The sequence below is a fragment of the Sitophilus oryzae genome, unplaced genomic scaffold (assembly GCF_002938485.1).
Source record: "Sitophilus oryzae breed Bouriz unplaced genomic scaffold, Soryzae_2.0 scaffold_1576_pilon_pilon, whole genome shotgun sequence".
Classification (NCBI taxonomy): domain Eukaryota; kingdom Metazoa; phylum Arthropoda; class Insecta; order Coleoptera; family Curculionidae; genus Sitophilus; species Sitophilus oryzae.
In genome coordinates, this window is record NW_022146254.1 from 3,240,515 (window position 1) to 3,259,383 (window position 18,869).

The window sequence follows — 18,869 nt, forward strand, 5'->3', positions numbered from 1 at the left end:
ATAGAGGGAGGTGGAGATTAGGAATCGGAAGACGGAAAACATTGCAACCCGATTATGTATTCTAATTACTATTCCTAATATGATCTTACACCGTATTGTCAACTATTCCAATTATCGTTGATTGCTTCGCACTATCTCACACATGAGCGTTCATAGTTGTATATGTCAGACTTTACAGGATTTGTTGACATTGAATTGCAACGTATGTGGCAAGTTTTAGATGAAATTGATATTGGAAGAGGAGTAACATTCGTATTATTAAGAAATATATAAACAAGGGTATTATCATAAACAGACCCACACACATTTCTTGATGTAAAGATCAAGCGGAACTATTGTCTGGGAACTTGTTGTTTGTTACCTAGTTAAAAGAAATTAAATAAATATGTATATATTAATATTCCATAGTTGGGTACCTATATTTATAATAGTTAACTATACAGTTTAGTATCTACTTATTGTTTTAGATTTTTATTTTCTATTTATTTTTAAATTTAAAACTGTAATAGAATATTACATACTTATTCAGTGACGTTTTAATTATGGCGATGACAATTCAATCTTTTTTGTTTCTAAAAGTAATGAACAACGAAGTATATAATAAAATTATTATATTAAACATTTTATTTATTTAATATTACGATTAAATAATAAATACTATACTAATAATACGATTATATAAAAAAGTACGAATATACAGGGTGTTTCAAAACAAATGCGAAAAACTTCAGGGGGTGATTCCTTGTTCAAAATAAAGGGTAGTTTGCTTCATAAACGTTGGGTCAAAAGTCAACCATTAGGGAGATATCGCGGTACAAAGATGGCGGAAAAATAATGTTCTTATTTTTTATCTTGAAAACGAAAAGAGATAGACTAATGAAATTTTATGGAAGCATTACTGTTATGAAAACACACTTTCTGGTAATTTTTTCACTTTTTTAAAATGAGTGGAAGGGGTTGAAATTAACTACCTCTATCATTCCTGTTAACGAAATTTAAAGAAAAATCTTATCAAACACATGCAAAAAAATTAATTTGGATAGTTTAGTTTGTTTAGAAACTTTTTTATCTCTTGTATTTTTTTTATAAAACACACCGATTTGAAATTAAAAAATAAAATGTAAAGCATTACATGTCAGGACTATAAATATTTTTAGATTAAGAATCTAGTGATAATAATGATAATAATAATAATCTAGATAATAACGTATTGCAGTAGGGTAATGTCAAATAAAACAATATTAGAAACATCCTAAAAGTGACAGCGGCCGACTAGATTTTTTTCTAAAAAAATTACAGCTGCCCACTAGATTCTTTATCTAAAAATGTTTTTTGTCCTGACATGTAATGCTTTACATTTTATTTTTTAATTTCAAATCGGTGAGTTTTATCAAAAAAACACAAGAGATAAAAAAGTTTCTAAATAAACTAAACTATCAAAATTATTTTTTTACATGTGTTTGATAAGATTTTTCTTTAAATTTCATTAACAAGAATGATAAGGGTAGTTTATTTCAACCCCTTCCACTGATTTTAAAAAAGTGAAAAAATTACCAAAAAGTGTGTTTTCATAACAGTAATGCTTCCGTAAAATTTCATTAGTCTATCTCTTTTCGTTTTCAAGATAAAAAATAAAAACATTATTTTTCCGCAATCTTTGTACCGCGATATCTCCCTAATGGTTGACTTTTGACCCAACGTTTATAAAGCAAACTACAATTTATTTTGAACAAGGAATCATCCCCTGAAGTTTTTCGCATTTGTTTTGATACACCCTGTATATAAAATTGCAATTTACAATATAAGATAAATGCTTAGTGTGCCTTGGAGACCATATTATATATGATAATAAAAATATGATAATGATAGATATGATCGAATAAAAGCGGCGTCTAGTTTGCTTGGAAGTGACGATCGATGACATTTCCCATATAATTTTACATATAAAATGACAGCGATCTTCATTTCATAGCGATTAGTGACGCTTTTTTTTCGATCGTATGGTACATCAATTTTATCTATCTTTTGTGTGGTAGTCCTTTTCTACCGACTGCAACTGATATACTTTCAATTCCCAATGTCCAATCTTAAACATTTATTCCCACGTAAAAATATCTGACAGCACAAGCACTTTAAAATAACGGCTTAGTCATCGATAAATTGATATTTATTACATTTTTATTAATAATTTAAATATGGACTTATAAAATAATTGTCAATATTCTTAAAGGATTGTCAATACTTTATAAAAGTTTTATAGACATGCAAATCCTACCAAATTTGTATTTTAATAAATTCTCGTATCGTATTAGGTATTCTTAGTGATCATGCATGGTATTATTCCTTGTTTTCTCAATATCCGTTTTGATTTCAACTCAGATAGGAATATTTATGGTTTACTTTATTGTAAATACCTATATAAAATTTGTAAGATTAATTCTAATTGTTTTATATGTCCATATCTGTACAATATTTCCCTGTTATTGTGTCGTCATAATTCCGTTGTACGTCTTATGAGTTATAACATATGTAGTTCTCTTCTAACTTTTGGTAGGTAAATTCAGTTTTTAATCAGTAGGAAGTAGGAAGGTACTAGCCTTGTTTATATATAGGGTACTAGGTAGGTTTTAAATTACGCTACGTTCTGACGTTCAAGTGGTAGGTGCCATAAACCACACTTCCTGACAAAAATTTGGAATTATAATCATTTTAGTCAGGTTAAATCCCTATAACATTATAAAATTGACTTCCAATTTTGGTGAAGTGTGTTAGAGTTTCTAGACATGTGTCTTAGTAAACATTTGGTATATAGTACCGGATGATCGAAAAAAGCGGCGCCCGGTTGATAAAGTCTAATAAACTTATATTCTTTTACTTCTATCCATATAATTGTCAGGTTGTCAGGTATCAGCATTTTTTTCAGAAGTAAAATGTAGCACCCCGTTCCTTGACGCATTCCTACCCTGCCTAAAAGATTTAATAAAATTCTGATAAAATTATTGATCTTGAGAAACTTATGTTTACATTTCTGTAGGCGTATTATCGATTTTATTGAGTATTTTTGTCAGTTACTATAATAACTGTTTTATTTACGTATGTAAATTTATTCTTTAGAAGTTATTCCAGTAGCCTTACTAAAGCGAATTATATATCAATCATTAAATCATATTAGATCATACACTAATATAACACCGGTATTATACCATATTTGACAAACTTCTCAACCTGTCAGTTGAAATGACTCAACATATACTTTTTTCACTTTCGTATTCCAGCTACAAACTAATCACCAATTTTCTGCTAATCGTATGAATATGAAATTAACAATCTTGACATTTAGTGCATACGGTAGCCTAGTTATTTTTTTTACTACCGTTTAATATGTGAATATGTAATGCTCAACCGGATCTATGGGATTAATCGAGATCATGACTAATTAGCGCGTATGTAAAAAGACTGCCGAGGGTTGTAATTGCTAAGTTTAGAGGACATAAACATTTCAGAAGACTTTTGAATTTTAGATAATTGTCCTATAATATACCTACAGTAGCATATATTAAAAGAAAATAGTTTTTAATATTTAGGAATTTTGATATCGATCATCTCATCTTTCGTCTCATTTCAGGTGGCGCTATAGTCTTAATTTTTCTTTTCTTCTTACTTTATTTTATTAAAATGTTTTCCCTTTCAATGCTTTTATTTTTTTTACTCGTTATTTTTCTTATATTTGTTATTCTTTGTTTATATGATTATAAACTTACTGTCTGTCCATCTAATTAATTAACACACAACCAAACTTATATGGAATCACTCCTTATTTCTGACTAAACTTTTTGCAAAGAAAAAAATTGGTATACAACTTTAAGGTGTCTTTTTGTTGTAAATAAATATGATAATAAAGGATAAATGATTGCTGCGATTTATTCTCTTGCGAAGTTTGTGTTCAGTAGTAAAATCACGATTATCCGGTAATTTTCATTCAATCCAAAAAATAAAAAAAGTTCCTTATGTTCGATTAACAGATGTACGGAGGGGAAGAATTATTGCTCTTATTGAACAAGGAATGCCCCAAAGAGATGAAGCAGAAATAGTAGGCCTTATTCAGGGTATCTGCTTAACATTGTAACGAAACATATGCATGGTACTTGGAACTGGGAACACGGAACTCTCAAGAACAGCCCCAAAGTCGTCAAAGAGTCACAACGGAACAAAAAGACCGCTTTGTGTGCCAAATTGCTAGAAGAAATCTCAATGTTTCTCATCCAGAGCTACAAAGACAACTTCTGGCAGCTAAAGTGTGAACGTTTCAGTTGAAACCTTAAGAAAAAGATTTCGTGCTCTAGGGTTGTCGAGTAGGAGAGACAGATAAAATTGACCGGCTAAATTGGTGCTTTCAACATTAAACCTGGACAATAGAGAATTGGCAATATGTTCATTTTTCGGATGAGACTAGAATTCAGCTAAGAACAGATGACAATCGAATGCGGATCCTCAGAGCTCCAGGAACACGAGCGAGACTCCAGGCTACCAAATCTGTACCAATATATAAAGGAGGAACTGTAATGTTCTGGGGAAGTATTATGCTAGGGGCAAAAAATCATGATTATAGAAAACCCTGTCTTTTAATTTCTAGAATGAGGCGCTGCTAATCCTCTGAGGCGCTGCTAATCCTGTGCTGAATTTCAGAGTCGATATTGGCCTTTTCCGAAATCAAACTAGTTCTTCTCCGATTTTTATAGCATTGTTGTGATCTTCCGGGGGAGTGCACATTATTTTAGTTATGTCGATGTTTAGTTTAAGGCCCAAAGCCTCGTATGCCCCGGTATATGTGTTCAATATTTCTTATAATTGCTTTACCGTTTTTGCAACTAGAGCGCACTCATCTTTTTATGTTGAATAGACCGCCGTCGTATCTGTATCTAATGCTCAATACTCTCTCCTGCAGTTTGCTGTTCACTATAATGGAGAGCGCTGCTATGAATATGTTGAATAGGAGAGGTGCTAAGACACATTCCTGCCTAACTTCTGTATTTATTAGGAAGGGATCGCTCAGTGATCCATGATGGTGACTCTTGATTTGTTGTTTTTATGGAGGCTTTTTTTAGAAATTTGTTGGGTACTCCGAACTTTGTCATAATTGCCCAAAATGCATCTCGGTTCACAGAGTCGAAGGCTTTTGTTAAATCGATGAACGCAATATAAAGTTTAGACTGCTGTTCTTTTACCTTTTCCTGTAGTTGGCGGATGGAAAATATGGAATCGACGGTGCCGTGGTTAGTGCGAAAACCCGTTTGCGATTCTGGAAGGATTTTTTCTATATGTGGGTGAGGCGGTTTGACATAATTTTTGCAAGAATTTTTCCTCCGTTTTGCAAGGATTTTTCTCCCAGTTTGCAAGATTTTTTTATACCATTTAAACGACAAACTATATTTGAACCAACATTTTTAAACGAACAAGTACATAATAACACATCAAAATGTAGAAATGTTTATAACATAATATTACTTTCGACATAGCTTTACATAATATCGAATAAAAACTAATAACGTATTGCTTCGCTCGATAGAAATCCCTATATCCTTCTTAAAATTAATATCAAATGTCCATTCTAATTGGCACGAGCGACATCGTCGGCAGCAAAGGCTTGGTCGATGGTTTGAAAAAATTCGAAAATTTATCGTTCGAATGCGATCTCACAGAGAAAGAGAGAACAAAACAGGAAGAAAAAGGATTAATAATTGTATCACTTCCGGATATATTTCATTTTCAATCCGTCGAAATGCTCCGAACACATTTCGTTGCAAAACAATGTTTTTAAGGTCTATTACCTTTAAACATACTAGCTTTTAGTGATATTTTTGCGATTAAAAACATTGACGCAGGTGAAAATGAGAGAATTTAAAGAGACTATTTAATAGAAATAATGAATATAAAATAATCGAAACCAAGCAACTCGTCTCGTCTCCACTTTATTACATTATCACCTACCTATCAATATTTATAGCAGTCATCTTGTTCTCCCCAGAAAGCCCCATTTTTTTTAAATATTAACAAGTTATGTGACGAGAAAACTTGTGTTATGAAATGATATGAGGTTCGAAAATATAGCAAATATTTTGGTACAGAATTAGTGGTCTTATTTATTTATTGACTGCAAACGGTAAACTATTTTACATTCATAAATCAAAAAAGTAAAAAATATATATATATAAAGTAAAAAAGACACTTTAACACTCTTAAAACATTTAAAAATGTATACAACAAACTAGGTGTACAAACTTTTATGTATGTATAAGATAGTAGGAGCACCAAATGATTGAACCGTAATCCAAAACTGAATGAACCAAGGAAGTAAAAAGCACAACCAAAGAACGCAAATCTCTAAAATCCCTAGATCTTCTAATTATCAATCTCACTTATTTGCCAATAATATATTGATAGTGGTCTGAAAATGTAAGCTTACTATCCAAGAGAATGCCTAGATCCTTAATTAGATTTACTTTGGGTAACGCATAGACACCCATTCTATAAGCATATTATAATAGCTATGACAAGTGAAGGCAATATATGAGCATTTGCCCCTAGTTTTAAATTATTCAAGTAGCACAATTCCATCAAACTATTTATATCTCTCTGAAGCAGTTTACAATCTGGGCTTGATTTTATACCCAATCTAAAGAGTTTCAAAGATCATGAGCAAAACCAGAATCAGTCTAGGGCCAAGATGGTATCCCTGTGGTATGCCTGTTATTATTGCTATTATTAAAAGTTAAAAGTGGAGGTATTCATCAACCTTCACTTGAAGAGAATATCCTGGCACTATAAGAACATAGCTTGTAGTCCTAATTCTGTGTTAAATCTTTGGTATATTATTGAACGATTTTTAGAAACTCTTTCATTTACCGATTACTGAAAGATTTTTTTTTTCAATTTTTAAATTTTGAGTTAAAAAATATTTTAATAATACGCCAACAAACAAACAGAACAAATCCAATTAAAAAATAAGTTTAAGACAAAGTTATTTTTTTCATTTTCAAATTAAAGTAAGTCGGACTTATTGGGAAAACGCCAAAAAGATAATATATCACTACTATCTATATCTACCTACCCTGTAATTCATCATCACCATCTTCAGCTTATTCAACCAGTTCCAATTATGGTGTAGCCTCCCTCACATATGTAGTTGCCACCCTCACATATGTACTTGGGTTCTCTCTTTGTAGTTGGGCCCATTGTTGTCTATTGCTGGCTATGCGGGTCCAAGTTATCCCTGCTAATTTCCTAATATCATGGCCCCATCATAGGTTTGGTCTTCTTTTAGGTCTCTTAATTTCTCTTGGGCACCATGTTGTAATCTTTGTGGTCCGTTCTTCTTGCCAGGTCTCCTGCCCATTGCCACTTGAGGGATTTGATTCTGTGGATGACATCTATTACCTGGGTCTTTTGTCGTATTCACTCTATCCTTTTACCATTTTTCTTGGTTATTCCCAGCATATTTCGTTCCATTGTGACCATGGTTTCCAGGTTTCATATGCATGGGTCATGACTGGTAGTACACATTGGTCGAATGTTTTCTTCTTTAGATAAAGTGAGATTCTAGATTTGAATATGATTGAGTTTCTTCCATAAGTACTCCATGCTAACTTAATTCTTCTGTTGATTACTGGTAGTAGAGATCCCGAGCTGTGTATTAGTTGTTCTAAATATATTCTTCTACTATATCCAGTGCTGTGTTATTTATTAGAATGTATCTTCTGTCTACTAGTTCGTGCATTACTTTTTACCCTTATTTTACCTTGTAATTATTTGCACTTATTTAAGATTCATACCTACTGTATAATAACGAGGTGGAAAATAATACACGTTATCTGTGATAATATATAAAATTTATACAAAAAACAATATTTGTACGCCACTGTCATGAATAGATGGACAAAGTAGAACTAGTTTATACAATTTTCCTGTTCAGATTGCTAAACACCGATTGCTGTTGTATCTAATGGCGATAAGTGGTTATTAATTAATACATCTCGTTAGCACTCATTATCCTTTTCTCATTATTAACGGAACATGTGTTATTGTTTTGGTGAAATAATAAGAAAGTAATTTGAATAATGCTCCACTATTAGTTCATGCATGTTGTAATTTTGACAACAGGATATTAAACATATTGTGAGAAAATATGAAAAAAATCAGAGCTAATATGGATAAACATAGCTTTATGGATGATTTTAGAATTTAAATATACATCGCCAAACCGAACAGAGGATATCCCATGTGAATTTTAAATAAATGTTGAATTAAAGTTGTTCATTTTAATTTAAATTAATCATTTGTAGAAAATACTTTAAAAAACTCATTAATAGCGAATTGTTGATTTTTAATAGTTTTCAAGAATTTCTTCATTACTTTTGAAAAAAAAACAAAACTATACATTCTTTCAATAAGTGTTTATTTTTAATGATGGTACCCTCTTTACAAATATACAATATATAATTTAATATGTTTTTGATAGACTTGTAGATGAGGAAAAGCATATATGCTATTTATCATAATGTGTCATTAGCATTTGTTTGACCAGGACTGAATTACAGGGTGTCCCAGATTTAAATACAAGTATTTTAAGGGCTGCTAGATCTCGATAAAAGAAGCATATTTTCTCTTTATCGTTTTTCAAATTCCAAAATAACGGAGTTATTTTACTTCGAAAATTTCAAAAAAAAAATATTTTTTGCTAAAATTTTGAGAACCAATGGATCTTTTCTGGATTTTCTTTCCTGCAAATTTAGTCTAATACCTATGTTGCCATATTATCAAGAAATTATGTTTTTTAACTAAAAACTAAAAAAAATTTCAAAAAATTTCGAATTTTCAATTTTTTTTTTGCGAAGAAAACCTCATAGGCGTGTTTTTGGGGTTGAACTATACTACCAGATAAAATACTTGCACTTATTTCTGGGACACCCTGTATGTTCTGTTATTATTTATTATGGTACTATCTAATTTTTCATAGAATCTAGAATGTTTAGGACCGCGGAGGTTAATCAACCGCGACCTTACAGTTCTATTTACTATCCTCCATTCACGCAGTTGTGCAGCTCTGAACTATTCAAGAACGCGATACTCTCCCTCCTTTTAATTTTAACTCTATGCTCCCTCCATTCAATTGAGTCATAAAGTTTAGAACTATTCCACGCCGAGATCCCCTTTCCCTTCGAGCACCTTCATACAAATTAGTGCTCAGAGGCACCAGTCTATCGCGCACAGCTCCTTTCAGAACCGTTTTCGAGTAGGCCAGGGCTTAAAACTCTGGAACTTGCAATTCGCGAATGGAGGACAGCCCTTTCTTGAGTTATAACGAGTTATAACTCATCGTACAGTCTCAGGGCTTTGATAAAAGCCAGTATCTGAGACGGCACCACAAAGGCTACCTCTCCATCTCCGACATCAACTGTACCAAAGTTTATGGTACGAACAGACAGTAGTTGTTGTCGTCTCGGCGCACTCGGTAATAAGGTGTTCTGGTGTTTTCCCCAGAATCTGCATTCACCGTTATTTCTGAGCTTCAATCTACTGAGTATCGTTGACGAGAAAGTGTCCTGTTAGAAATCCCATGGACAATCCGAACATTGTTCTTACTTAAATAAAGGAAAATCTTTGATTTTTCTCGGTCGTAAGTTCTGAGAAACTTTTTCGAGTGTCCTAGACCGTTAAAAGATTCCCATTCCAGGTTACAAATGGAGTCTTCCAGGTTCTTGATTTCCGCTTTAAGTTGGTTCCCGCTTGGAAAGTAGAACGGTTCTGGTCTAGTTAATGGGGAGTGTTTGCTCCTTTTCTAGCTAGATCGTTTGCTTTTTCATTACCTACTTGGTGAGCGGGCAACCAGAGTAGGAGTTCTTTATTTTCTTTGCCTAATTTTAATTAGGCTTTTTTAATTTTAATTTTTCATAACTAAAAAAGTAGTTCTTAAAAACTAATTAAAGCCAAATATTTGCTGTATTTAATGGGTTGTTGAAACAAAACACGTTTTTTTATAATTTGAAAAAGAAAGCTATTATTCATCATAATTAAAAATACGTGGTACTTGCTATGTTTAGGTAGGCGATGCAATACAGGTATGGAGAATACATTTATTTGGAATATATAGGTACATAAAAAAAACAAGGAAGAAATAATATATAATATTAGATTTCATGGTTGGTTTAAACCTGGAGATGGAAAGGAAGATAAGACACTTTGTTACAATGGCTGTTTCTTACATTCTAAGCATTACAATAAATTGTAGAGTTCTGTCCATACTTAGAGATATACAGGATTTAATGCAACCTTAAAAAATGTTTGAATATCAAACTTAATAAATCAGTGAAAGGAAACTACAAAAATGGATATTTTAAAGTTAATAATACTAATATAAACTAAGTTTTAGTAAAAAATATTACTTATTTGATTCTACTATAAGCATATATCATGCGATTTTGTTTACTATCAATGCAAAAAAAAACAAAACATGTCTTTGGTAAAACGCAAAAAAATACTACTAATTTGCATAAAGGAGTTTGAGAATTTCACAGAATGGTCGTTTGCGCAATAAGAACTATGAAGATAGATACTATTGTTTCAATGTAACAATGAATTGGAGATGTCATTGAGAATACATTAAATTGTCTTTGGGTTTGTCAATCAATTCATAGTGATGCAATCCGTTTCAAGAATATTTGTTATAGATATGATCTTATTTCATCAGGTGTGATTTTACTATTCATCGGGAGTACACCATTTAATGTTTAATTTACTCTTTATTATAGCAATGCTCTTATACTATTTTTATTTTTGACATATATGAGACTTCTGTACTGCTTTCCCATTAATGTATCTAATTTATTACAAGATTTCAATCATAACCCGAGGAAGGTAGTTATTGTAACTTTTTACTAGAATTTTGACTACAAATTTCAGTTTTTGTAGAGTTTATGATAATATAAAAAAAAACAGATCCATCAACCAATAATAACAACCAATCATCTAATAATCTAAAACTGGTATCTTATGATAATATTTGGATAAGCTCTTCGCATTCTTAATTAATAATCTAATTTATTAGATATTATATAATTAAAAAAATATAAGTCAAGGATGACAGTTGATTGACTTAATGATTCAGCGTTAATTTAAAAATGTAAATCAGCAAACTATTTGAAAATGCTCGATTTATTTAATAGTAGTCTTATTGTGATATAGATTACATTATTAATTACATTTTATATAGGACAATATTCAAATGAAAGTAAAAAGTGCGACATATTTTCTTCGACATATTAAAAAAAACTAAATAAAAGAGATTGAATAAAAAAATTGAGTTGAGGTTGGAATCTTTAACGTTAGAACATAAAAATTAAACATATTAGTTCACCAAAATACAAGTTTTAATCATTTGTTGATAATGCTATATAACATTATTACCGAAACGCGTACTATACTTAAAACCTACCGCTAAAAGTAAAATAGAGAAAAAAAAGAGAAAGCAAGAGCCACTTTCGTTAGCATGGAAAAACTGTTCAAGAGTAATCTTAATTTACAAATCAAACTAAGACTACTTAAGTGCTATATCTAGTCTGTTCTCCTGTATGGTACCGAGTCCTGGACATTAACAGAAGCGTCCACAAAGAAACTTGAAGTCTTTGAGATGTGGCTCGTATACAAACGACTTGGGTAGACCACGTATCCAACAAGACCGTTTTGGAATTACTTCAAAAGGAGAACGAAATAGTGGACATTACCAAACAAAAAAATTAGAATATCTGAGACTGGTAATGAGAAATCAAAAGAGATATGGTCTACTTCAGTTGATACTCCAGAGAAAGGTCTTAGGCAAAAGAGGTCCTCGAAGGCGCAGAATCTCCTAGTTGAAAAACTTCAGAACTTGATTTTCCCTGTCTAGAGAAGGACTATTTAGAGCAGTAGCAAGTAAAGTTTGAATCGCTTTGCTTATCGCCAAGATCCGGAACGGAGAGGCACATTCAGAAGGAGACTGCTAAAAGTAAAGAGTTTTGGCGTATTGCGGTGAACTAGTGTTTTATTTTGCTTTACTTTTAAAATCCTCTATATGAGAAAATAGATTGGAACAATTAAATTTTTCATTTTTTTCCTGTGTTCCTCTGATTTTTTCTGGTTCAGAATTTTAGTACAGTACAGGTTATACATTTGAGTATTCTCAGTATTTGGCTTTGGACCAAGTAATAGGATTTCAATTTTTTTTTTGATTAGCTTTGTTAGGTCGTCGGATTTTCGTTACCTTGGATACCACTATGACTCGGCACCCAGATTTTTTTTTTCTTTTGTATCAGAGTTCCAAATTCTTTCCGGCATTTCCAGACGAGTCTCGATGATACCTTCGAGGTCATGATCACCTTAAATGACCGTCTGACTGTCTGGGCATATATTGATGAGCTTCCCTTCAGGGACCCGGAGTAAGCTATTCTGTTGTTTTCTGTAGCGCATTATACAGGGTCCGGCATTAGTGCGTCGGACATCTGCAGCTCCTAAAATAAAAAAAAACCGTGAATTTTGTTTAAGTGCAAACCTAAAGTGATGTATAATGATGTATTTCAGGGAAATGTTTTAACTTTTAGAGGATGGCTGAAAAAAGCATGAGTGGATTGGAATGTGTATTTTTTAAATGGAACACCCTGTATATTATTGCATTTTTGGCTTCCTTTCAGATAACTTTACATAATCCTAAGATATGAGTAAATATATTTCGGTAGTTTTAAAGAGTGTGTGATAAATAAATACAAAATATACATTTTTCAGCATTTCTTAAAAAGTATTACAAATACAAAAAATGTCCTAAAATCAAAACTATATTAGGTATTTACTTTAGTAGTTTACTTAGGGTATTTACTTACTTTGCTATTAATATCGTAATCTTAAATCATACAGGATGTTCAATATTCAGTGCCAAACTTTCTAAAATATAAAATAATTTTTCTTCGTTTTTCACCCTGTATATTATTTTTTTATTAGATGGATTAAAATTTTTTATATTTAGAATATTTCAAAATTTTTAACGGTTTCGCATATAATTGCGATATTATCTCATATGGGTCTTCAACGGTAAAATAGGAGAGAAAAATCATCGAGTGGCTTTGATAAATAATTAATCTGTAGAAAATCTATTTCTGCCGCAAATAGAGTTCAGTATTTACGCAAGGAAAAGGATAAGCTTGTCCTTGGTCTCCTTCAAGTTGGTCTTTCCCCAAATACTCTAGCTCTTGTTCCTTCAGCGGTAGTTGACCTATCTGTATACCAGGTTAGTCCGTCCTGAAAGAGTGTATCTGTCCACATTCTTCTATTTAGTCACCTCGAACGATTTGTGGTAGTGATAAAGGGGGGCTATTAAGTCGATCTCATTTGGAGTTGAGGTCGCCCAATGGAATTTTTAAGTGTCCTCTTTCTGTCCTTTTGCACAGAGACAATGTGCTTTATTCTTGGTCTGGGTCACTATGAGAAGAAACGGAAGTTCTAAAAGCACCTTCTTTTATTATTGATTTTGTTCTACCGATGCTGTACAAAACAAATTGCCTTGGTCTACAACAAAAGTAATGAGTCACATAATATTTCATAACATTATAATTTTTAAATTATAAATAACATCGATGTAACGATACATGATGTTTTCTAAGTGATATTTTTACACATGGATGTATAGTATTTAATGTATCGATAAATGGACATACTTTTACGATATTCGTATCCCTAGTAAGTAGCCCTTATACATTACCATTTGCAGATGTAAGTTTAAATAATGGACACTCTATTACTTGGTCATTTACTTTAAATAATAATGTATTTGAGAATTTTAACTGCTAATCATTGTTTTCTCCAGTGAATGATATGGGTATCTAATATGGTAGCCTTGTAAGGAATATCGTATACCACTACCCATATTTGGTTTAATTATCTTAATTGTTTACAGTTCAGAAGATACAATATAGGAATAATTAGGTGTTTCTTCACACATTATAGATCAAAAATAAAGTCGTTTAGGACACATGTTTATACGAACTTTTATTGTGTAACATGATTGTAATTAGATAAGAATGTTTGAAAATTAATATCACTCTAACTAACAAAAATACTTAAATAACACGTTTAATAGAAATTATTCTTTTTAAGGATTCTGTGGTGGATTTAGTTAGCGGTCTGGGAGCACCTCTGTCAAAACTGGTAATAACAGCACCTGTCCAAGCTTTCCAGTTTAAATTGCAGAGCGAAGAATACACAGCTCCTGGAAGTCCTGCTTTGGAGCTTGCTTCGATAACTAGAGACGAACTATGTAGATTAATGAAAGGAGGTAAAAACTGGACTTTGGAACGCGATGAAGATCAAGCCGGTCCCTATATATTCAGGTATTTACCAGTTATTTTATTATTCGTTAAATTCATGTATAATAAACTAAGTTTCTTGTAATAAAAGAACTGAAAGTACCGGCTGCAATTACAGATGTTCTTTTGTGTTGAAAAAAGGATTGAAATTATTTCATTAATAAAAGTAAGATTTTTTTTAATTTAACTATTTGTCTAAAAGTAACAATAACTATGTATGTAGATTTATCTACATGAAATACATTTTAAACACTTTAACATTACATTTCGGATGTCTTGTTTCTTTAAAATCTCTATTTGATATCAATTGTATTGTATATAAGTCGGTTCAGAACGTTCTACGATGTTTCCAACACCTAACGTCCACTCTTCTCTATTTAGCCAGATATCATCAGGTATTTCTCTATTTTCAAGTTCTTTATCTACACCCTCCCTCCCGTTTCGTCGTGGCCATCCTCTTTTATTTCTGCTTCGCGGTGTCCACATCTGTGAGCGGGCATTCGTTGCACATGACCAAACCATATAAGTTGTTTTGTTCTTATGTTGTCCACAACTGTGTTCTGCTCCCATAATCTCTATTGCTCTGCCGTTGGTTATTTTTTCTCTTTTTGATTTACCAATAGATCTCCTCCAGTAATCCATTTCGGTCGCTAATAGCGTGTTCTCCGTTCTGCTTTTCAATTGTCATACTTCGCTTTCGTGAGTTATTATGTTTTTCACTACGGTATTATATATGTTCTTCTTATTAGCTTCAGAAATTCCTTGATCCCACAGTATACCATTCAACATAGATATTGCCCTACTGCCAGTGGCGGCTCGTGGTAAAAAAAGTAGGGAAGCAATAATAGAAAAAAATGCCCCCCCCCCTGTCACTTTCGTTAAAAAAATCCTAAAAAGTTATATGCATCTAAGAGGACAAAAAAACTTTTCAAGCATTTTAATGGGGATGGGGACCAAACAGCACAAAATTTGAATGATTTTAAAAAAGAAATGATTCGGATCTGGTGTAACAAAAAATGTATACTAATCACGCGTCTAATCCTATTTTTTGTTCTTAGTATGATGCACTATTTTCTGCTGCCTACAGTAATAAAATAATCCAGAATACAAAGGTATTTTGTAATTTAAAAAATGTACTTACCAAAACAAACTTTCTATTTCTTATATAACAGGTCGATTCTTCGGGATTTTAAACTTGCAAACCGGTCGATTATATCTTCATAGAAGGATTTAATTAATTTCAGTAAGTCTTTTAAAAGTTCTTTTTCAATTGAAATTGTGGTCTGAAAAGACTGAAAAGAAAAGTTATTAAGTTTTTCTTCAGTGATTGTATGTCGCAAATAGGTTTTAATTCTATTTAAACATGAAAAACTTCATTCAACGGAAACGCTGGTGGAGGGAATAGTCACTATTAAACAAAATAATTTGTATGAGTCTTTAAAAACTTCGCTATTACTATACCGAAAAACAGTGAAAACACAAAAGACTGTGCGAAAGACAAAGGTTAGGTTTTGTTACGTCCGAAAAAGCACATAGGAACCAAGTTTTGCCGATGCTTCCAGCCCGTAATACACTAGATAAAATTTCAGGCAAATTACACAGGTGAGACATGTTTGGTTGCCTATCTTTGGGCTTTATTTATTGTCGAACGGAATCATACTGTGTCATTGTAAAATTTGCTGCCGTTTGATCGTGGCGTGTGGCGTCTCGTTCGGGACGCGTTCGGCTAGAAACTTATGAAAACGTATGATTCCCCAAAAATGAAGTGATGGAAGAGTAAAAAGTAAAAATTGGTATATTTTATATTTATTAAAAATAATTGTATTACTTTTATCTGAATTATTTTAGAGGAAGCAATGCTTCCCTTGCTTCCGCTGACGAGCCGCCACTGCCTACTGCCTCGCATTATTCGATCTTTTATCAAGTTTTCCATCCATACCCTCATCAAGTTTTCCATCGTTAGTTATTTTTTATATCAATTGTAAAATTGAAAAATAAACTGTTTGATATACTAGATATGATCACTCACGTGAATTAGAATGTGAAATTTTATGATCAATTGTAATAATATTTTTTGTTCGCAATCAGAGACTTTTTTGTAACTTTGTAACTAATAGTAACGTCAAATACTTGATATACTGTTTTTTTATTCTACTCTGTGACATCTCTCATCTTAAAGGAATCATCCAGTCTGTAACGTGGTCCAATTACTTATTACAAATCAAACTACAATAATATGTAATCCCACAACATGACAACTATTTTATTACAATTGGCCTAAGTTATAAAGTAATATGTTTTATATAATCATGACTTGGTCGATGGTTGAATTACTTTATGGTCTTACTAGCCTGATGACGAGACTATTGTCTGGAAACTATTTGCATCCCTATGTAAATTTTAATATAAGATTGGGAGTAATTGTGCCTTTTCATTCCCTTATTAGAGCATATTTACTTAAAATTAACTCACGTTGGATCAATAGACGTCAATAGAGGTCACAAAATTAGAGGGTGAAAAAATTACATTTAAATTTTTCCTTATAAATAAAAAAATAAATATACAATAAAAAATACCTACAATAAAGAAAGTAGAAGTGGAGTAGAAGTAGAAAGTAGAACTTAATGCGGAGTACCTGTATATTAAAATGCTACAGGTATGATCTAATACCCGATGTTTTGTGCAACAGTAATGAGTAATATGGATAGAATCATGTCTAATAAAGTGCACGTAATTAGGTTACAAATAGGTACATTTTTCTGAAGGACGTTGCGTTGGTCGTGTTTTCTTAAGGCCACACACATAAAAATAAGTCATGTGAGGCATAAAAATAAACATTTACAGTAAATTATATATCTGATTTATTTTTGTTTATACATTAAATTTTTGTCACAGGAATAAGGTGAACCTATCTAGTTAACTTATACTGTTATAAAATGAGTAATGAGTATGTCGCTTAACTGTGAATTGATGCTCTTGGTACATTCTATATAAGGGGTTGACAATTTTAATATTGCCTCTGGAAATCATCAATCAAAAAATGACATTTTTTGATTCCTTATTGTATCACAAAGGTTCTTTAGCCCATTTGCGTTTGATCGTTTTAAGAAATAAAGTAATATTTGTCTTAGATTAGATTTTATGAGGTGGCTATTACTTTGTTCCATTATTATTCTTACAGATCTATTGTGATCGTCTGATGTTTAAATTACATGTTTCAGTCGCATCCCTTTCACAAAGTACTATAACTGAATTTTCTATTTACCTCTTTGCTAACAAGTTATCGTCACCTAATAAAAAGAACCATACATTTGGTTACACCGAGGATTACACACTTTATGTTACGCTAATGTAGTCATATAGAGTGTGCTCTCCCGATTCTTCTTTTGATTGACAGAATCTGGACATTGCTTTGTAGAATGTACAATGAGTGGTAGGGTAGGTCACCTCGACCTTAGGGATTTATTGTGTTTCGTTTCTTGTATGATACCACCACATACACCATAGGCGTAGTCAAAACATTTATCAAAAATATAAATATTTCTTCAAGCAGCTATGTTAAGAAAAATATGTGCCACGGCACTGTTTGGAGGTATGGTAGCAATTTGGTCTCGGGTGTTATTAGTCCTTGTATTCTTTAGTCACTGACAATTTCTTTTGAATAACCTCTTTTTTAGAATATCTTAATTTTAAATTTGTTACTCATGCACTGAAGTCTAGATCTAGATTTTTTTTTCTAGATTATCAATCAAACCTAATTTTTTTGGGGAATTTATGTTTATTATTAAATAATTCATTATCGAAAAATAAAACAATAAATGCAGAATTAAATGATTAGTAAAACGCGCGTCCAGTGTATAAAAAGTAAATTCAAATTCAAAAGTACTTTATTGTTAAAAAATATATAAATTTTTGTAAACAAAGCGTATTCCTAAATCTAAACCTAAAATACTTATTGCCAGCAATTTTATCATTAAAAAACAGTTCCATCAAAAGCAAATAAAAAAAAACAGTAAATATAAAATGTAAATATAAAAACAAAACATAAAAAATTTTTGTTTAAAGATTGAACAAAATACAACCATTTAAACAAACAAACAGAATTCAGGAAAATAGGTTTAAACAAACTAAGTAAAATAACATAATATACAATAAAGAGAATAAAGATAAGATAAAATATTTCTAAATTCTAAATACTAACCACTAATATCAAGGGTGTCCCGGTAGAATTCGTCAACGCTGTAAAATGCCCTACTTAAAAGTTCCTTTTTCAGTAGCCTCCGGAAGGTTTTTATGGCATTAACCAATCTCAAAGCAACCGGCAGATGATTAAACACCTTTCGGCCCTCATATATTATGGATCTTTTGACCAAGGTGCTATTTGGAAGTGGCAAGGGAAGATTCAGGGTTTGGCGGGTAACAATATTGGATATAGGACCCTGTAGTCTGTTACCATTTTTAAAAATAAGAGGTGATGTTTCCAGG

The 18,869-nt window shown here is 31.8% G+C and overlaps 1 protein-coding gene across 1 annotated transcript in view; it reads left to right on the top strand.

Moving 5' to 3' along the window:
• Window positions 1–18,869, top strand: part of LOC115879415 — a 67,312-nt gene that overhangs the window by 19,237 nt on the left and 29,206 nt on the right. The window contains exon 3 of the mRNA XM_030896242.1: window positions 14,176–14,408. Within this exon, the coding sequence (XP_030752102.1) occupies window positions 14,176–14,408 (233 nt within the window). The remainder of the gene's footprint in view (window positions 1–14,175; window positions 14,409–18,869) is intronic.